The sequence below is a fragment of the Oryx dammah genome, unplaced genomic scaffold (genome assembly GCF_014754425.2).
Source record: "Oryx dammah isolate SB20612 unplaced genomic scaffold, SCBI_Odam_1.1 HiC_scaffold_16, whole genome shotgun sequence".
Lineage (NCBI taxonomy): Eukaryota > Metazoa > Chordata > Mammalia > Artiodactyla > Bovidae > Oryx > Oryx dammah.
In genome coordinates this window covers 40,339,832-40,361,526 of record NW_024070200.1, presented here as the reverse complement: position 1 = coordinate 40,361,526, position 21,695 = coordinate 40,339,832, and the positions used below count along the sequence as shown (strand labels likewise).

General features: G+C 46.5%; 1 protein-coding gene across 3 annotated transcripts in view; it reads left to right on the top strand.

The window, feature by feature from the left end:
- Positions 1-545: 545 nt before the first annotated feature.
- The window catches only part of TARS3 (threonyl-tRNA synthetase 3), a 46,508-nt gene continuing 25,358 nt past the window's right edge, over positions 546-21,695 (top strand). Inside the window, exons 1-9 of one of the 3 annotated variants that reach the window (XM_040257381.1) lie at positions 546-848; positions 2,650-2,709; positions 3,892-4,088; positions 11,085-11,208; positions 12,722-12,843; positions 14,023-14,140; positions 16,877-16,941; positions 19,885-19,963; positions 20,835-20,981. In XM_040257381.1, coding sequence (XP_040113315.1) covers positions 546-848; positions 2,650-2,709; positions 3,892-4,088; positions 11,085-11,208; positions 12,722-12,843; positions 14,023-14,140; positions 16,877-16,941; positions 19,885-19,963; positions 20,835-20,981 — 1,215 coding nt within the window. Of the gene's footprint in view, positions 849-2,578; positions 2,710-3,891; positions 4,089-11,084; positions 11,209-12,721; positions 12,844-14,022; positions 14,141-16,876; positions 16,942-18,423; positions 19,964-20,834; positions 20,982-21,695 lie in introns of those variants that run through there. The other 2 variants (XR_005723981.1, XR_005723982.1) reach the window with 2 other exon arrangements.

The window sequence follows — 21,695 nt, the reverse complement described above, 5'->3', positions numbered from 1 at the left end:
CTCCGGGCCCCTGGCCCCTGGCCCTTCTCCACCGCCTGCCCCTCGCTCCATAGCCCCGCCCCGTAGTTTACAACCGGCCCCACCCCTCCCATTGCCCCGCCTTCCTTACTGTACCTTTCGCTCCACCTCTTCTCTTCGCCCCGCCCCCTACAGGTCTTATGGCACCGCCTCTCCAGCGCCTATCCTCCCACCCCGGCTGTGCACAGTCGGCCCCACCTTTCCACATGGCCCCGCCCCTACAATTCCTAGAGACCCGCCTCATATCTCCGCCCCCCTCAGCTACTATCGCCACGCTCCTGTGCTGCACGGCCGGCCCCACCCTTCCACATCGCCCCGCCCCTACAGGTCCTATAGCCCCGCCCAGTATCTGCCTCCCTGTCAGCTTCTATCGCCCCGCCCCTGCAGTGTACAACCAGCCCCACCCTGCCCTGGCGCCCCGCCCCCCCGTCTATATACCGCCAGCCGCGCCCCGCCCCGCAGTGCGCCCCTCTACTGCCGGCTGTCCACGCGTGGCGTCGGTGCGTGTGGGAGGCGAGCTTGCCGCCATGGCGGCTGAGGCCCTTGCGGCTGAGGCGGTGGCGTCGCGCCTGGCGCGGCAGGAGGAAGACATCCGCTGGCTGTGGGCGGAGGTCCACCGTCTGAGGGACGAGCAGCTGAACGCGCCGGACCGCTGCCAGGCCGAGGGGCCGTGCCTCACGCGCGAGGTGGCGCAGCTGCGGGCAGAGAACCGCGAGCTGCGCCACCGCCTGTACCTTCTGCGGCTGTGCCTTGCGGAGGAACTGAGCCACCAAGCGCGGCTGGAGAGCGCGGCGCGGGCGGAGGCGGGGCGCGCGGCCGCAGGCGCGCAGGTACGGAGGAGGGGGCTATCTGCTAGGCGGGGCGGCAGGTGGGGATGCGCTGAGGACCGATGGGCGGCAGAAAGCTGCTGAGACCGGACCTCCTCCCCGTTCCCCCCACGACCCCGCTCGGGCCCGGAGCCCACCGCAGGCCAGACACCCCAGGGCCGCTGCGTTTGCAGTGAAGTCTCAGCTTTTCTAAATTGTCCGCTACTCATTTTCTTCAGTGGCAGAAATGGGGTTCTTCTTTCTTTGAAAAAAATGTTGCGGTGTTTAAAACTCAGTGTTCGTTGCTTGCGCGGAAGACCAGCAGCTCCCTATAGAAACCCTTCCCTTCGTTCTGATGAATGGCTGGTCTGACCTGTTGACGACAGGTGGCTAGGGGTGTTTGGTCCTTGCCTGGTTTCCGGGGCGGTGTGGGGGGAAGTCTGTTTTGAGATTTGTGTATTTAACCTTGTCACTTAATAGTGTTCTGAAAGATTGAGGGCACGAGGAGAAGGGGGCGACAGAGGATGAGATGATTGGATGACATCATCGACTCAATGGACATAAGATTGAGTGAGCTCCAGGAGATGGTGAAGGACAGGGAAGCTTGGCTTGCTGCAGTCCTTGGGGTCGCAAAGAGTCAGACATGACTGAGCGACTGAGCACGCATGCATGTTATTGTTTTGATTCACTTACCGTCCAGTGATATAGGGTATTTTAAGTTCTTGCTGTGGCTCAGACTGTGGATGCTCCTCACTTTTTTGCCAGGGGACTGTGGTGTTCCTGGGTAACACCTTCCTGAAACAGTGCATTTAAAGTCGCTGGTGACAGCTCTGCAACTGACTTCCAGGGACATTAAGATTTAGGGTGGGGGGATCATTAAAGAGCAAAATATATTAAGTACACAGAAGAAGTTGGCTTAAAGCTCAACATTCAGAAAACGAAGATCGTGGCATCCGGTCCCATCATTCCATGGGAAATAGATGGAGAAACAGTGGAAACAGTGTCAGACTTTATTTTTGGGGGCTCCAAAATCACTGCAGATGGTGATTGCAGCCGTGAAATTAAAAGACGCTTACTCCTTGGAAGAAAAGTTATGACCAACCTAGATAGCATATTCAAAAGCAGAGACATTACTTTGCCGACTAAGGTCTGTCTTGTCAAGGCTATGGTTTTTCCAGTAGTCATGTATGGATGTGAGAGTTGGACTGTGAAGAAAGCTGAGCACCAAAGAATTGATGCTTTTGAACTGTGGTGTTGCAGAAGACTCTTGAGAGTCCCTTCGACTGCAAGGAGATCCAACCAGTCCATTCTGAAGGAGATCAACCCTGGGATTTCTTTGGAAGGAATGATGCCAAAGCTGAAACTCCAGTACTTTGGACACCCCATGCGAAGAGTTGACTGATTGGAAAAGACTCTGATGCTGGGAGGGATTGGGGGCAGGATGAGAAGGGGATGACAGAGGATGAGATGGCTGGATGGCATCACGGACTCGATGGACGTGAGTCTGAGTGAACTCCGGGAGTTGGTGATGGACGGGGGGCTTGGCCTGCTGCGATTCATGGGGTCGCAAAGAGTTGGACACGACTGAGCGACTGAACTGAACTGAACTGAACTGAATACTTAGCAAGAATTTGTGAAAGTGCACAGTCAGGAAGGACTGAACTCCAGAAAACCACTTACCTGTTGCGGGTTGAAGGTGGTGGTCAGGAGAGCCTCTCATATGGGATGCCTGCTGCCTGCCCCTGTCCCTGTTCCTTAGGCTTCAAACCTGTTGCTCTTTGTGGTCATTGGTATGAGTTGTTTATTATTTCCGTTTGTTTGTCAGCCTCCTCCTAGTCAAAGCCCAGAAGAAGACGTTAAAAAGGAGATCGACCCTGACAATGAGGTAAGTCATTGCTGTGGAAATAATATGTAATTTTATTGTGTATATAATAATAATAAATAATACAAATATAAATAAATATAAATAATAAAATATTATGTAATATTATATGTGGAAATAACCTGTAATATTATATGTGGAAATAACCTGTAATTTAAATACGCTTATATAGTTAATTGCCCAGGGGTGTGTGTGTGTGTGTGTATTTGTGCTCAGTCGTGTCCAACTCTTTGTGACTCCATGAACTGTAGCTCTAGAGCCTGGGAGCCACAACTACTGAGGCTGCACAGCTATAGCCCATGCTCCACAACAAGAGAAGCCACTGTAATGAGAAACCCATGCACCTCTAATAGAGAGTAACCCCCACTCACCAAAACTAGAGAAAAGCCTGTGCAGCAAAAAAGAGACAGCACAGCCAAAAATAAAGATTAAAAAAAAAAAAAAACTACCTTGGCTTAGAGATGAGACAGCCACACAGCCATAAAGCACTGCTTTAAGTTGAGACAACAGAGCTTTTCTTTTGTGTTAAGGAAACTGGCTTTGTTGCTTTTTTAATATAAGTCATTACAGCAACTGGAGAGAACTGATAAAGTACATCAACATTTGGTAACAGCAGAGGAGGAGTACTTGGCCTCACAGAGATCCAGGAGTTCAGACAAATAGGAGAAACAACTAGAGAACAAAGTCAGATAGTGTATCAGTTAAGGGCTGAGTTGTGTGGCTCTGTGCACAGGCTTGCTAAGTGTGCAGAGAAGGGTGATGCCAGTTGGAAGAAGAAGGGTTTGCATGGCTCAGTAAGACCTGGGCTTCCCTGGTGGCTCAGTGGTAAAGAACCTGCCTGCCAATGCAGCAGCCTCAGCTTCAATCCCTGGATTGGGAAGATCCCCTGGAAAAGGAAATCCAGTATTCTTGCCCAGAGAATCCCAGGGGCAGAGGAGCCTGGTGGGCTACAGGCCATGGAGTCGCAGAGTCAGACAGGAGCATGCAGGCACTTAGTTGGGAAGGGGTCAGCCCTGTAGAGGGGAGTCTCTAGAAAGTGGGAGTTAAAGCAGAGCCTAGGGGCTGGTTCAGGGGGATGCCCTGGGCCTGCTGAGGAGGGTGGGGCTTATTTAGAGCTGAGCAGTTAGGAAAAAAGTGAGCTGTGTGTGTTAACCTTACCATATTCTGCATTCTGATGGCTTTCAGGTGAAGAATCCACCAAATTTTATGAAGGAAAGATTGAAGTTTTTTGAAATATTGAAGAAAGATCATCAGCTCTTACTTGCCATTTCTGAAAAGAAGGGAGATTCAAGCGATGTGATCACAGTAAGAGTGGCCGATGGGAGAATAGTGAAAGGGGAAGCCTGGAAAACAACGCCTTACCAGGTGGCTGCCGAAATAAGGTAAACTGTAGTGTGGAGCTTATAGTGTTAAGTGCTGCACCAGAGCTTGGTGACAGTGTGTTCTTGGGGCTGCTGAAGTATTTTTTCCTTAGTTTAATAAATTAAATGTAATCAGTTTATTTATTCCCTCTTGGCTTCTAAAGAGGCCATTTAATAAGTAATTGAATATCAGAACACAGTCTCTTCCGCTTTAAAGTGTCCAACTTTTAGAGTTCTAATAAAAGTACATAGTAGAGAAAAGTGCCTATAATCCTTGACAGGCGACATGATATTGACTTGGTTTATCATCAAGATACTTCTATGAGACTTTACAGGTCTTTTGTCGGACTTGACTCCAAGCTATTCTTCTGCCGGTAGATAAACATGGGTGAGTCTTTGGACCAGTGTGGGCAGATCCCTCCAGCTGTCCAAGCCTGTTTTCTTATACCTTAAGTGGAAATGATAATACTTTCATCATTTACCTTATAAGGTTGTAAATATTAAATGAAATAATGTATATGGAAGATACTCTGAAAATTAAAACCTCTCTACTGCTGCTGCTAAGTCGCTTCAGTTGTGTCTGACTCTGTGCAACCCCAGAGACCGCAGCCCACCAGGCTCCCCCGTCCCTGGGATTCTTCAGGCAAGAACACTGGAGTGGGTTGCCATTTCCTTCTCCAATGCATGAAAGTGAAAAGTGAAAGTGAAGTTGCCCAGTTGTGTCTGACTCCTAGCGACCTCATGGACTTCAGCCTACCAGGCTTCTCCATCCATGGGATTTTCCAGGCAAGAGTACTGGAGTGGGTTGCCATTAGCTTCTCTGTAAAACCTCTCTAGAAATGTACAAAGACGGCTTACTAATTATAAATTGAAGATGTATGTGTTAGAGCTATGATCAGCCCTAGAATAGGTGCTTTGATCTTCCTAGAATTTAGACACTTCAGTGAAGTTTTGTTGTTCTGACTAATGTTAATTCCTGGCATTAAAGAAAATTCTGTGGAAGCTGTAGCTCAGAACTGCCATGTAAATAAACTTATTATATAAAAAGCAAACTTTTCAACAATTCAAATCCTCAGATTCCTTTGAAAACTGTGGTTAAGATTGTTTTTTTATCCTATTACATCATATACTCTAGAGGGCCCTCCCATCTGTTCCTGTGCTTTCCAGGAGAGATGGATAGATGCACTGGGAAAATGGGCTTTGAGGCAAAAGTAAACTTCTGTCTCTTCGTGGAGAGTCACATGCATGTTGGTGGATTGAAGCCTGAGCTGCCCTGCACTGAAGAGATGGTCCAAGCTCGGGAAACAAGGTCATTTTATCCTAGGCCGTGTTCTTCGTTGCCGTCAGTGACATTCATTTCCACAGGCACCAGGTTAAAACCACCCTCAAGTTTGATGACAGAAGGGTTGCAGGAGTTATCTACAAAGTAAAATTGTCCAGCGCTAAAGGATGAGTTGGTGATGGACAGGGAGGCCTGGCGTGCTGCAATTCATGGGGTCGCAAAGAGACACGACTGAGCGACTGGACTGACTGACTGACTGAAAGGATGGGCCTAACCACATCAGACATACGTGATGAAAGCAAAGGTCATGATATTACCTTCAGGTGGCAGAACTCAGGGATACAGTCATCGAGTGGGAGACTGGGGCTTATTTTTAAAATAGAAGAACAGTGTAATCCTCAACTTTTCACACCCCTTTATGAGTTATATAATGTAGCATCACACCAGAAATGCAAAATTATAAGAACTGAAGAGTAGCAGGCTTTAATATACCTGTCTCAGTTCTTGATCAAATAGGCCAAAGTTAAGATGACATGGTCTGAATGGTAACATTTAAGGTGGGCTTCATGGCTACTCCCCGGTCTCCGCGCTGTGGCCCACATGGTGCCTTCTTTCTTGGGACGTGTGGTTGTGCTTTCGGCTCCTCAGAATAAGATACAGAAACACACAGTTAGCATTCTGTGAATGAAATGAAATCCATTGTGAACTCAGTAAACATTAAATGGCAACAAGACAGAACAAAACTAGGAAATTAAAAACTTCAAGATACTCAGGTGAAGGGAAATAAAAACAAGTATTCTTAGTAATAGAAAGGAATATTCTTAGAAAATACTTGTTTTTAAAAAACTATTTATTTATTTGACTGTGACGTGTCTTGGTGGCAAACGAACTCTCAGTTGCAGCATGTGGGATCTAGCTTCCTGACCAGAGATCAAACCCTCTGCACTGGGAACTCAGAGTCTTAACCACTGGACCACCAAGGAAGTCTCAGAAAATTTATAGGAGAATACATGTCAACATCTGTGGAATAAATCTGAAGTGGTGATCAGAAACAGATTTGTATTGCTTGAAGGCTTTTATTATTAAATAAGAAAAAATGAAATGACTGAGAATTCAACTCAGGCAGTTAGGGCAATTAAACAAGGAGGACACTCTAAAAATGTGACTTAGAGAAGTAACTGAAAAACTCTTGGTAAGGGTGCAGTGAGGTGGCTGGATACATAAATAAAGTTAAAAATAATAGTTTTATTAAGTTGTTCTGCCTGTTGCCTTGGTTTCCTGAGAGTAGATTGCATAGATGATTCTTCCTGCTCTGAAGGAGTGTAGTAGGCCTCCAAAGTGCAGTGCATAAGGTCCAGATCATTCAGGCAAGGATGGGAAGATTTGAAATCATTTTGAAGAAATAGTTGTGCATAACAATGACACCACAGAAAGGGAAATGACAGATGTGAGAAAAATGCACCATATAAAACAAATGATTGCTCCTTAAATAGTTTTTCACATTAATAGGAAAAAGATGAAAACTTCAGAAGAAAAAAATAGTCTTAAGAATGCAAAATAATTGTGTATTATAATATCTATTGGTCTATCAAAGGTTTATTAATATCAGTTAATATTGATAGTGTTTGAGGGGAGTGGCCTTGCTAGAGGGGGGGGACGCAGAGATGCTGTGTCTTTCTTAAATGTTTGAACCCCAGCCCTGACCCAGTCATCCTTTACATAGCCAATTATCCTCAGAAAACACCCCCACAGAAAAAAATGGGCAAAGGACACTTGACAGCTCAGTGATGAGTAGCTCTTGGCTTGTGGTCCCCAGACCAGCATCACTGGCGTCACCTGGGAGCTCGATAGAAGAGCAGCGCTCCGGGCCCCTCGGGAGTCAGTCAGTCACCTGTGCTCCCAGTGCCCTTGGGGCTCCTAACTAAACTGCTGCCAGAAGAAGCCCCTCAGAGACCGCAGCTTAGAGAAGACAGATGCCACATTCTCCCCTTACAGTGTGGCAGAGGCCTGCTGGCGGGTGTCTCTGGGCCAGGCCGTTATTCATGGACCCTGGTCCCCCCTTCACCATCTTGTCACTCAGCTGTCCCTTAGGTGGGGTTTGTCTGCGTCTGGGGCGCAGGCTGGGTGTCACCCATGGACCAGCTCTCAGGCCAGGGGAGGACAGCTGAAGAATGAGGGTGCTTTGAGTCCAAGACCCCAGAATGGTACACTTTAATCCCCTATGGGTTGTGAGCTCATATGGAGTCACAGGCCCTGCCAAGCTGTGGGAGAATGGAGACACAGCTCCTACTGACCCAACGCATTTCCAATCCAGGTACTCTTGCCATGGGAGAGAAGACTCTTGGCATTAGTGACAGTGTCTCCCAGCCGTGTCCCTAGATGTCTAGACCCCTGTCACTAGCCCCCTGCCTCATGCCCCACCGTCCCTCCTCTCTCCCCTGTGAGTCAACTCCAGGCACCCCCAGCGGCAGCAGAAAGCCCTGGACTGACTTTAGGTGAACCACACAACCGTCCTCCCACCTCCACCCATCAGCCAGCTGCAAGCAAACTAACAGATAATGGGTTACAGTGAGGGATCAATGCAGTCACGGTCATTTGGGACAGAGAGGAGCAGTGTGGCTGGCACCGAGGCAGTGTTCAGGAGCCCTCGGGTCCTGTTGGCTTGGGTTGGCCTGTCTGGCCACCCTTTGTTCTCCAAGAGTAGCCTCAGTCGCCCACTGTCCTCTGTTGGGCCTGGTTTTGCAGTTTGGAAGGTCCGTCGTCATCCCTTGCCCTCACCTGCCACGACTCAAGTGCGGACAGCCACTGGGTGTGGAGGCTGCGTGTTTGGTGCTGCTCCCCTGGTGTACATGGTGAAGCTGGGGGTGGGGGTCTCAGGGCTCCTCTGAGGGTCAGTCACAGGTGTCTGTGAGTGGGGCTTATGGTTTATTCTCCAAAACAGTTCCCTCAAGCAATTAACTGAAATAGGCCTCTCACCAGATGCTTCTAATCAGTCTCACACAAGAGTAATCTTCCTAAAGAGTTCTCCTAGACCGGGACTTCTCACCCTCTTATTCCCTGGCTTTGTGCTTGACTCGTTTGTCTCTTCCTCTATTTAATGGACCAAGATTAGACATACTGTAGGCCGGGGGAGAGTGGCTCCCTTACTCTGACCTGTGCAGTTGGACGGGCCCATCTTGTCTGTCCCTGCATGGACTCTGAGAAGGGCTGTCAATGCCTGTCCCCTTGCCACCTCTGCTTGCAAGCAGAACAGGTCTCACCTGAGTATCCCTTGGTCTGGTGTGTGCATACTCAGTTGCTTCAGTCATGTCTGACTCTTTGTGACGCCATGGACTCCCACCAGGCTCCTCTGTCCATGGGATTCTCCAGGCAGGAATACTGGAGTGGGCTGCCATGCCCTCCTTCGGGGATTTTTCTGACCCAGGGATCAAACTCACATCTCTTAAGTCTCCCGCATTGGCAGGCGGGTTCTTTACCATTAGCACCACCTGGGAAGCCCTCTTGGTCTGGTTGTCGTTGTTGTTTAGTCGCTCAGTTGTATCCCTCTCTTTGTGTCCCCATGGACTGCAGCACTCCAGGCTTCCCTGTCCTTACTTATCTTCCGGAGTATTACTCAAACTCATGTCCATTGAGTTGATGATGCCATCCAGCCATCTCATCCTCTGTAGTTTTTTGCTCAAAGTCACAGGAGTTCCCTGGCATATCCCAATATTCTGCCTTTTCATACCTGTTTGCTCATGTGCTACAGGCGTTGTGAGCAGATCTTTTGCCTGCAAGTCTTACAAGATACTTTATTGTGCTGTAACGAGGGTTGTTAGCTCTGTGCACCGTAGTGTCTCCTGTAACCGCTGCCCATCTGCTAAGCCAGTGCCATATAATTTGCCTTGTTACTTCCAGGTCCTTGTTTCTGTGTTAGTTAAGACACAGGCTAAACTGCTGCAGTGGAGGCCACAGAAAACTCCATGGCTTGAATGTGGTCAGCATCTCTCTGAGAGCAATCGGGGGGTGTAAGGTCCAGGCTGGGAGGCAGTGCTTCTCCATACCCTCATTTGGGGACCTGAAGTCCTTCCGTGTGGCTGTTGGGTGGTCTTGTACAGTGCTGCCTTGTCTGTGTGGTCCAAAGGTGGTAGCTCACTTGTGTTCCATCCACAGAGGGCCGGGAGGGGGTGGCTTGGTGCCCTGCATAGTCTAAAGGCAGAGATGCAATAGTGTTTCTGCCCATCTCCTCCACCGTAGCCACATAGCCCCCTCCTGCTGCAGGGCCAGCCACACGCTGACTGTAGACGATGGAGATGATGGACTGGAGGGGCCTGAGCTGCCTGGCCTGGCCAACAGAGAGGAAAATGAGATTCTACTTCTTTGACAGTAATACTGAACATTTATTAAGTTCTGATGATGAGTACACCTTATTTTTGTTGTTGTGTAGTTGCTCAGTTGCGTCTGAATCTTTGCGACCCTGTGGACTCTAGTCCTCCGGGGCCCCTCTGTCCATGGAATTCTCCAGGCAACAATATTGGAGTGGGTTGCCATTTCTTTCTCTAGGGGATCTTTCCAATCCTGGGATCAAACCCCTGTCTCCTTCCATCTCCTGCATTGTAGGCAGTCTTGACCACTGAGCCTTCTGGGAAGCCCACACCTTATTTTATCCTCAGAATACATATATGAAGAAGGTCCTATAATTCCCATATTACTGATAAAGAAAGCAAAGCTTAGAAAAACTGAGTAAATTGCTCAGGGTTCAGCCTGAGGTTGGCCTGACTCCAGAGTATGTGCTCTTAACCATAGGGCTGTGCCCAGCTCAGGGTATTCACAGAAATATAAATGAAAACATTACATTGCCAAGAAGACATAATTTTGTACTCCCTGAGAGCACAGAGAAAGGTATTCTTGGCCCTCTCCTGGTAGGAAAATTTGGCAATGTAGTCCAGTTAAGCTGTTAAAAGTTTAAATCCCAGGTTTACTTCTAGAATCTTCCTGAGAAAATAGGAACTAAGATATTCAATATTCAATGAATATTCAAGTATATTCACTGCAGCATTATTTGTCACTGCCAAAATAAAACAAGAAAAGCAAACCCCTCAGATTATAACCGAGATGCCCAGCAATAGTGGGTGCATTCGGCAGATCGTAGTTCCACTGCGGCTGTCAGGGAGCATGTTTTACATGTCTGTCTGCTGTTGGAGAAAATGTCGTGGTTTACTGTCAAGTTTAAAAAGTGAGTGCAATCACTCAGTCGTGTCCAACTCTCTTGCGACTGTATGGTCCATGGAACTCTCCAGGCCAGAATACTGGAGTGGGTAGCCTTTCCCTTCTCCAGGAGATCTTCCCAACCCATGGATTGAACCCAGGTCTCCCACATTGCAGGTGGATTCTTAATCAGCTGAGCTACCAGGGAAGCCAAAGTTTAAAAGTAGGTTATCAGATAACATAAGCAGAGTAATATTTTCAAAGTTTTTATGTTGATGTATAAATGTTGTGAGTACTTATCTCTGGGTAGTAAGATGTATGTGATTTTGTTTCTGTGCATTCTGTTTTCTGAATTTTTACAGCGAACAAATTATATTCCTTTTGTATTTAAATGTCACAAAAATTAAAAAAAAATCTATCCTATTAGTTTACATTTGTACTTTCCACTTAAGAAAGAAACAAACCCTGGAAGTTAATTTCATGTTTTGTTTTAAGGAATAGCTTTAGTCTGTGATGGGTTAACCCCCACATGACTGTCCTTTCCCCAGTCAGGAGCTAGCAGAAACCACCGTGGTGGCCAAAGTGAATGGGGAGCTGTGGGACCTGGACCGCCCGCTGGAAGGGGATGCCACTGTGGAGCTCCTCACCTTCGAGGATGAGGAGGCCCAGGCCGTAAGTGTCTGAAAACCAGCCAACCACACTTTGGGTGTTTATGTTGTCAGATATACCATGTACAAAGTCACACACTAAAGGGTAGAACAGTAGGTTTTGTGATCTTCTAAGTTTGGTGTTTAATAAATCTAACATTCATGACACTGTATTTAAAAGTGATTCATAAAGAGCATGAACAAAATATGTAATGAAATACATAGCTTGCATATGTGTGTTAGTTTTTCTCACTTAAGGACTAACCCTAAGAACAGACACCTAGCTTCATACCAGATGCCACCCTGAAACTTGTAAACCTGTGTTGATTTCTTCAGTCAGCTGACCAGCATCCAAGGTGCTGGGTGCATGTGCTGATCCTATGGGTGGCAGAGTTCATGACAGGTGGAAGGGATAGTTAGTAAGCAAATCAAACAGCTAGATACTTTCAGGTTGTGTTAGCCTCTGGAGAAGGTCAAGTAGGAGCCAGTCCAGAGCAGCTGTGGTGGCTGGCCTGGCAGGTGGTTTTAACCTTTTCCTGAGGTCAGAATCCTGCTGAGACCTGAGCACTTTCCCACACGGGTGGGCTCTTGGTTGACCTGCAGACATGGTTCTTTAACAGTGGGCTGCTATGTGCCTTCAGTCTGTCAGGAATATGGGTGGTGGGGACAGGGGACCACCACACTTAATGTTCCACAGAGGGGTCAGCCTCCTTGACGTTCTTTCCCCCTGTGTTCAGTGACATCATGAAAAATAAAGCATTTATCATATTATCACGGGAAGTCTTCCTAGAGTGCCTGATCAGTCCACCCCTGGCACCTGGTGTCATGTTGTAGGGCTTCCAGAATAGTTGTGGTTGCTCGTGAAAATGAGTTACCTTCCAGGCTCCAGCCCTGGTGTACATTATCTAGGTGAGACCCAGTGACATTGTCACAAAGGTACCATGTTAATAGTATGCAGAGCTCAGATGATTCAGTAAACTTTTTCTTCCAAGAGACTCCTCTGCCTTCCTGAGTCCTCTTTCAAACTTCCACAGCCATGTGCTGTTTAGCGTGTGAAGACTGCTGTGTAGACGCAAAATCTTATTAATGTGACTGATGTCAGGAACAGCCACTGTGGCTGCATCTCTGACTCAGAAAGGCTAGCCAGAGGAGGAGGACGGGGGCCAGTGCTCACACTCACAGGCGGCCCTCTGCACTGGGCCTGAACCAGCTCTGGGTGGCTGCTCTGCTCATGGTCCAGCTCTCTTCTGCTCATGGTTGAGGCCCAGAAGGAAATGGTTTAGGAGCTGGGCTTAGCGCTGCTCAGAGTAAAGCTGCAGGAGAAGCACACAGCTGGCTTGTGGGGCATGGGTGGAGTGGGGGCACAGTGGGCTTGAAGGAGGGCTCAGAAACAGGTGGGTCTCAGCAGTCTGCAGAGACAACACTGCCTGTGTCCTGGGGTCTGTCACCTAGTGCTGTACCCACATGCTCACTTATCCCTGCGTCCACCTGATGACTTCCCATGATGTAGCTGTTACCTGGCCTCTGTCCCACTGCAGGTATACTGGCACTCCAGTGCCCACATACTCGGGGAAGCCCTGGAGCTCCACTACGGGGGTCTCCTGTGCTGCAGCCCGCCCAGCGACGGCGGCTTTCACTACGATGTGTACCTGGAAGACAGGTAACCCTGAGAGCCTACTTGTCAGTGCATTGAGTATCTGATACAGGACATGATTACAGATGGGGTAACCATTTTTGAAAATTATTATTTATGAGTGTAGATTTGAGGGTAACTTCTCAAGTGGTGTTCTTTCTTTCCACAAGAAAGACATGACACACTATTTATCTAATCTGAGGCTTGTTAGGGCAGACTACTGATTCGGACCAGAGTGGTCAGGTTAATCCCCAGAGAGCAGGTAGTCCTCGTCGTGATGGTCAAGGGTGATGTGCCCCCCAGCCACGTATCTCGTGGCTGGTGCCAGAAGGGCCACTCTCTGGAGGTTTCACATTCCCTAGGTCTGTGCATGAACTCCCGAGCCATAGGCCCTACCTCAGCCCTCCTTACCTCTCACGACTCTATATGGAAACCTTCCCAGCTGTCAAACTGAAACCCAAGGGTCCTCTCTACCCCACCCTGGCCCTCATCCCCAGCCCTGTCACTCCATCCAGTTCTGCCCGTTTTGTCCCCTCAGTAGTTCTACTTGACCCCCCTTCTTGCTCCTTCTGCCTTAGTGTAGACCCCTGGCGCCTGTAGCCTGGTTGCCTGTGGTTCATTCTACCTCCAGCTGTTACCTCCACGCTGCCCGAACACCCAGTGCTCTGTAGCCCCTAGCCCAGCCAGCTCGTCCCCTGTGAGCACCCCTCCCCACCAGAGTCATCTCAGCATGTGTAGGTGCCTCCTGTGTGCTGGGCTTGGTGCTGCTGACTCCCCGGTAGAGACCAGCCTGTCCTCATAGGCTCAGCCATCCAGTCGGGGGAGACAGACAGAAACAGACACAGCACCGTTTGCTGTGGGAGGTGACAGAGCTGTGGGACAAGCAGGTGGGCACTCAGCTGAGAGCTCAGTGACCTGGAAGTAGGGTGGGATGGGGGATGGTAGGGAGCTGTCCCAGAGCATCCCAGGCCTCTGTGGGGAAGCCTTGGGCCTGGCGGTTGGGGGGTGCGGCCCATGAGACTGGAGGGACCTGAGCACAGATGGTGGAGGAGGGAAGGAGTGGGGTTTGGGGGACATGTTGAGTCTCTGAAGTCCTGGACCGTAGAGGACCACGTTTCTCTGGGGAGAAAGTTGATCTGCTGATGACTAGGGCATCAGGTCACAGGTTCCGTCCCAGTAGTCTGTGGCGACTGTTCTTCCCTGCAGGGCCGTGTCCAGTGCAGAGCTGCTGGTGCTGGAGAGCATGTGCCAGGCCATCATCAAAGAGCAGCAGCCATTTGAGAGACTGGAAGTCAGCACGGAGGTCCTCCTAGACCTATTCAAGGTGATTACGGGGGGACTTGAGCAGTGATAGCATACCACTGCTTTAAACAAATGGTCAGTCCCTGGTCACCACATTGTTCCTAACACTTGGTTCAAATTTGTAATGCAGATATAAGTAGGTAAAGGGCCGGGAGAATAGTGTTCATTTGTGTGTTTTATAAATCTGATTAATCCTGAGTGTTGTTAGTACTCCAGCTATTGAATTCAACAATGTTAATAATACCGTATAAAATTCTGTCTTTTCCTCTTTTCGTTGGGGTTTTCTGCTAATTTTTAAAATAGGTTCTAGCCTGGAGTAACCCGTGTAAAACTTCAACTTTCTCTTTTTTTGTTCAAAATAATTTACTTAAATATCTTCTAAATTTTATTTTTAAAATCATAAATATCAAAGAAAACATAATTTGAGAGTACGTGCAATATTGTTAGTTTTGTGGGCTTGAATTAAAAAGTAGATTTGGATTTGGTAAAAGTTGCAGCTGCTTTTTTTCTGTGTGTGGTTCAGTTCAGTTCAGTTCAGTCGCTCAGTCGTGTCCGACTCTTTGCAACCCCATGAATCGCAGCACGCCAGGCCTCCCTGTCCATCACCAACTCTCGGAGTTCACTCAGACTCACGTCCATCGAGTCCGTGATGCCATCCAGCCATCTCATCCTGGGTCATCCCCTTTTCCTCCTGCCCCCAATCTCTCCCAGCATCAGAGTGTTTTCCAATGAGTCAAGTCTTCGCATGAGGTGTCCAAAGTACTGGAGCTTCAGCTTTAGCATCATTCCTTCCAAACAAATCCCAGGGTTGATCTCGTTCAGAATGGACTGGTTGGATCTCCTTGCAGTCCAAGGGACTCTCAAGAGTCTCCTCCAACACCACAGTTCAAACGCATCAATTCTTTGGCGCTCAGCCTTCTTCACAGTCCAACTCTCACATCCACACATGACCACAGGAAAAACCATAGCCTTGACTAGACAGACCTTAGTCGGTAAAGTAATGTCTCTGCTGTGTGTGGTAAACTATCCAAAATATGAAAATTACTGTTTGAATCACGTTCTAAGTGAACAGTTCTGTGGCGTTAATACTCGCACACTGTTGTGCAGCCACTGTCAGCGCCCATCTCCAGAGCTCTGCACCTCCCAGCAGTTACGCCGAATCCCCTTTGCCCCACCCCTTCTGTCTCCTTGAGAGTGATGCTCTAGGGCCTCATCAGGTGGAATCCCACGGTAATTGTCCTTCTGAGTGGCCTGTCTCAGTGTTGTTTGCTCAAGGTTCATCCATGTTGTAGCAAGTGTCAGAATTGCCTTCCTCTTTTGAGGCTGAATAATATTCATTCCCCTGTATGGATGGACTGACTACCTTTTATTTATTCACTCTTTGCCAACAGACATCTCTTGACTACTAAGAAAAATGTTACTACATGGGCGTACTCGTATCTGTTCAGGTCCCCACTTTCAGTTCTTCAGTGTATACCCGGAAGTGGAGTTGCTGAATTATATGGAAATCTTACATTTAATTTTTTGAGCAACTGTCATGCTGTTTGCCACAGTGGTTGTACTGTTTTACATTCCTACCAGCATGAGCATTCCAGCTTCTCTGTATTCTTGACTATTTGACTTTTTCGTTCTCTCCCTTCCTTTTCCTTCAAAAAAAATAAAATAACCATTCCAGTGGGTGTGAGGGAGGTACCCCGTTCTGGTCTTTATTTGTATTCTCTAATGGCTGGTGAGAGCATCTTTCCACATGCCTGTTGCTATTTGTAGATCTTTGGAGAAATGTCTGTTCAGTCCTTTGCCCACTTTTGAATTGGGTTGTTTGTTTTTTGGTGTTGAACTGTAGGAGTTCTTGATATATTCTAGATATTAATCTCAGATATGTGATTTGCAGTTATTTTCTCACATTTTTTGGGTTGAGAACTAAATTCCATCAAAACTTTGTGAAGAAAAATGACTTAATTTTAGTAAGTACACAACAGTTAAATCATACAAATCTATTTTTTTCTCCCAATAATTACCTCCTTTAAGTAGTTATTTAATACAAAGTATCTGGCACACTAGTAATAATGATGAAAGCAGAAAAGTGTCTGCTAAGTTTTTTAATGTAATAATATCATTTACTATAGACTTTGTTTTAATTTTCTGTACAAATTCATAATGTAGCTGTGTCTTCAGAATTTTATTTATTTCGTGTAGTTAAAGCTGAAGTCTTCTAGAACAGTCCAGTCTAATAACACCATTCCCAAAGCTGAGCCATGTATGTCATCTGAAATTTTCTGGTAACCACATTTAAAAAGTAAAAGGTGAAATTAATCTTTATAACATTTTATTTAACCCAGTAAATCAAAAAATATTACTTCAACATGTAACCAACATAAAAAGTGATTTTATATTCTTTTTTTTCCACATTGTGCTTCTGGAATCCAGTGTGTTTTGGCCTGGTGGTGCCCCTCAGTTCAGATCAGTTACGTGTCAAATGCTCAGGGCCTACACAGGCTCTGGGCACCCATCCTGGATGGCACAGAACCAGGCGCTGAGCTCCGTGTGTCCCCAGTTACGTGTCAAATGCTCAGGGCCCACACAGGCTCTGGGCACCCATCCTGGATGGCACAGAACCAGGCGCTGAGCTCCGTGTGTCCCCAGGGTCTCAGCACCTAGAACATAGCAGATGCCCATTCAGTGTTTGTTGGAAAAAGGGAACATTTTTTCCCACTTAAACGTTTTATGTGATACTATTTGGATGTATTTTTCTTTGTAGTACAATAAATTTAAATGCCGCATCCTGAAGGAGAAGGTGGCCACGCCAACGACCACAGTTTACAGGTAACGTGTGTGTGTAAATTGTAAACTCTGCTCAATGATGCATCTGAAGGCGTTAGCAGATGCAAGTGTGTCTTTGAGTGGGAGGCCTGATTGTAAGTTTGCATGGTTGACAGAGTACTCCTTTGTGTGGGGACTCTGAAATGTCACCACAAAGGGAGGTAATGATTTTCTCATTTATATTTATCAGGATGGTACTAAAAAACCACAGGATGCCCTGGTGGCTCAGGGGTAAAGAACCCTCCTCCCAAAGCAGGACACATGGGTTTGATCCTGCTTTGGAAAGATGCCCTGGAGGAGGAAATAGCAACCCACTCCAGTATTCTTGCCTGGAGAATTCCATGGACAGAGGAGCCTGGTGGGCTACAGGTCTATGGGTCAGACACAAAGAGTCAGATACAACTTAGCAACTAAACAATAACAAACCCACATTCTGTTTTGGGGATGTTAGCTGTAGAGTGCCTCTCTCCCTGCAAGTGAGACTGTGTTCTCAGGGCCTCATGTTTTCGGGGGCTGTTCAGGAAAGGAATTCTGTTTATCTTCCCATGTTCGTATTGGGGGGCAATGGAGCTGTAGTGGGCCATCTCCTCGGGTATGATTCTCTGCCTCTCACCACACTCTCCACTGTGTGGGGGCCAAGAGCATCACCCTCTATGCATCAGTAAGGCAGAATAGAAGTGGTGGATAGCAATGACCATGGGAGCCCAGACCCAAAGCCTTAGTTCTGCTACATGTCAGGCTCCCAGCCCCCTTACTGTCCACTTGTTCAACTGCCTTATGGGTACTGCTTGTCCCCACTCCTGGTGTCCCCTTCTTTGGCTGCCTGTGACCTTCTCAGTCCCATCAGAGAAGACTTGTCCCTGTAATAAGTATGACCACAGATGTCCTGCACAGGGCACTTCCTTTCCACACTCAAGTGCTGTGGTTCTGTGACTTAGCTGTACTGTGAGTAAAGTCACACCCCCTTCACGCACAGCTGTGCACAGTGCATTTCCTGAAGGGTCATGTGAACATGTGGCCACTTTATGCTGCAGGTGGATACCATGCTTGTTTTTACCAGTCTCCAGTGATCTGATAAGATTTTATTATTTATTACCTGTAATACAAAGAAATGTTAGCATACCATTTCAGAGTTTAAAAACAAATGAGGAAATTAACAATATATGGTGAGTTTTAAATTTCTGACTTTTAATACTTGATCTTCTGCAGTTTTTAAATATAATTTTATTTATTTATGGCTGTGCTGGGTTGTCATTGATGTGTGAGGGCTTTGTCTAGTTGTGGAGAGTGGGGGCTACTCTTTGTTGCAGGCCCTAGAGCACCCAGATTTCAGTAGTTGTGGCACACGGACTTGGTTGCTCTGCAGCATGTGGAATCTTCCCTGACCAGGGCTTGAACCCATGTCCTCTGCATTGGCAGGGGGATTCTTATCCACTGCACCACCTGGTGACTCCCTTTTGCTTTTTTTTAAAAACATTTCTTAGGTCAGCATTAACAATTATTTTATCAATTGGAATGGCTTGTGTTTAATTTTTTGAACATAAAGGACTTTTTTCCCTATGGGGTTATTTAAAGATTGGCTTATTTAAGTCTTTCTTACTAATCAGGTATTTCTTTTCCATTTCTCTTGAGCATTAACTTACAATCTCCTTTTTGGACAGAGAACAGTACGTAAATCCTGGTAATTCAAAGAAATGGTGTTTTCATGTTCAAAACTTCATTCTACTTGGAATAATCCAGTCCCTTTATGTGTTCATTATAATTTTTAACTTTTTAACTAGTGAACTTTAAAAATATTTAAAATTGGTTGGAATAGTTAAGGAACAACTTTCCTTCTTTACTAAATTTCTCTTGAATTGGTTGATGTTAAATCACCTTTTCTCTGACCTGCATTTTTGCTATCTTAGCTTTGTTCATGTTTCTGTACTTGGAGAAGAGTCTACTCTCATTAGGGTTTTTATGACCCCTTGTTCATTACAGGTGCAGGCAAATGCTTTATAGTGGTTTCATCTCTGATCTAAACTTTTGCATCATCTAATAAACCAAAATACAAGTAGGCATTTTGTTATAAAACCAAAGGGCCTGAAAACAAGCAAAGAAAACCCTTGAATTTATATATTTATTTAATAGAGTTTATTTTTTAGAGCAGTTTTAGGTTTGCCACATAATTTAGAGGGCAGACAGCAAGTTGCTATACACCCCTGCCCCTGTGTGCATGTGGCTTCCCCATGGTCAAGATCCCCCCCATCCAGAATGTGACATGAGTTATAGTCCATCTACACTGCCATATCTCTGTCACCTGAATCCAGCATTTACATAGGCTTCAAGCTTGGTGTGTGCATTCTGTATGTCTGGTAAGTTTATTTTTGACTTAAATTATCAAGTGAATGTGTTTTTTATATCTTTCATGTAATTTTGGTTTTGAAAATTAGTGTAGAGCGGGAAAGTGGATTTTTGATTTTCCAGTAGTGAAGATTTAAGTGCCTTGTGTGTGTCCAACTGTTTGTGACTCTGTGGACTAAAGCCCTCCAGTCACCTCTGTTCCTGGAATTTCCCAGGTAAGAATACTGGAATGGGTTGCCATGTTCTCCTCCAGCGGATCTTCTAATCCAGGGATTGAACCCAAGTCTCTTGCATCTCCTGCATTAGCAGGCAGGTTCTCTACTGCTGAGCAATCTGGGAAGCCCTTTAAAAGAGCCTCGGGATGTGTGTCTGTCTGCAAAGTTTCTTTTCCAAAGATTCTGTGGCTTCTGTATGCGACCTGAAGGGGGAAGATTGGGATCTAAGACTGGGTGACTCACCTCTTCCTGCACCCTAAATTAAAGATGGATTCACACTAAGTTGTTCCTGAATTATACATTGCCCCAGAACATAGAATATGGTTTCCAACCAATAGTCCCCAAAGCTGTAACTATGTCTGGACATGTTTTAAATATTTCACCACAGGTGCGGTCCACTAGTTGAACTTTGTAAAGGCCCTCACATAAGACACACTGGAAATATTAAGGTCATAAAAATTTTCAAGGTAAGGATTGATTTTTTTTTCTGATATAGTAAACTTTAAGTGAACTAGATAAGAGTAGTTCAATAATATCTTGTATAATATGAACACTGTGCCATTTTCAAACACCACATGTGTATTTGACTTTTGTATAGGCCTCTAAAAATAATACAGTGTTTTAGGATTGATAATTAGAACATTTTACATAGCCTTTGATTGTCTGTCATTTAACCTTACTGTAAGTTTCACAGTACATTTCATTTCTATTTGTGAAAATATTCTGCATACTCTTGTTTTCTTGAGTTTTTTAATGTGAACAAGAGTGTTTATCTGCCATGAGAATAATATAATGTAGGAAAAGGAGGGAAAACAGAGATGGAGTGGTATGATGCCGAAAACACGATGTGGAAGCAAGAGGCCTGGGACTGATGGAGCTGTCCTGACCTGCCTTGGTTTTCTCAAGGCGGGAGGAGGCGGGTGGAGGAGGGGGCCGGCTACCACACCCCTTTCTCCTTTACTCCCCTCTTCTGGGTAATGCACGTGGTGCTTGCCTTCCCTCATTTTCACGCTTTCTCACTTTTCACTCCTAGAACCCACAGCAGACTGACTATGTAATTTACTGATTAATGATGTAATTTGGAGTGGGAAGGTTTAGTTAGAAACAATCTAAGATTCTAAGTCTACAAGAAGTCCCCTGTGAGTCAGCTGTGCTGATGTTTGGGTAGGAAGTTGTGTATAGTCCCTCATCCCTTGGTGTCCAAGATGCCTGGCTTATATCCAAGTCCACGGCAGTTCAGGCCCCTGGTATGAACCACTTGCACATATTAGTATTTCACAGCGGTTTACTGCTCACCAAGAGTTTGACATGTTTACCTGAATCTTGTCTGATGTCTAGAATTCCTTGGCATACTGGGCAGACAACCCTGAGATGGAAATGCTGCAGAGGGTCTACGGGGTGTCCTTTCCTGATGAGCAGCAGATGGCTGCCTGGGAGGAGCTCCAGGAGGAAGCCAGGGCCCGGGACCACAGGATGATCGGGAAGGTGCGCCCGCCAAGCGCTGCTGCGCTGCTCTGTGACCAAGGCTCAGAACCTGGCTGTCTTAATGCTGACATTTCTTCTCCCCTCCTGTCTTCTGTTTCCCTGGCACTCATGGTTTGCTGCTGAGTTCTTTCACACTCCTACCCCCAGTGTCTGCTAACTTTTTTCCTTCTTGTATTTCCATTAGATTTTAAAAATTGCACTTCTATCTTGTTTTTATAATGATACAAAAATTTTTAAAGAAAAAAGAGTGTATACCTGATAGTATACTTTATATCTGGGAAGCGGAGCAAGAACAAGGCTTGCAGGCAGGTGGACCTGGTTTAACTCTCAGTCCTCCACGTGGGAGCTGTGATGTGAGGGGCCGGCTCTCACTGTGGAGCTCCATGTCCTTGGCTCTGCTGGGTGGTGTGTGGGGTGGCAGGAGGACAGACACTGGAGGGTGGTGGCCACCTGGGCAGGCTCTCAGCATGACGGCTATGCAGAGGTCACTGCCACTCCGAGCCCACCTCCAGCAGTGAACTTTCCTGACCTTTTTGCTGTGTCATCTCCTCATGAGATCCATACCCCAAGGTGCCAAGTAAGAAATCAGCAGTAAATCCCAGGTGAATAAGAGTTAAGTTCAGAGCTGAGTAATCATAAATATGAGTTGTAACTTCACATGCACTGTTTCATAAGTCAGATTCAAGTATTTGGAACGTCAGCTATTAGAACTTG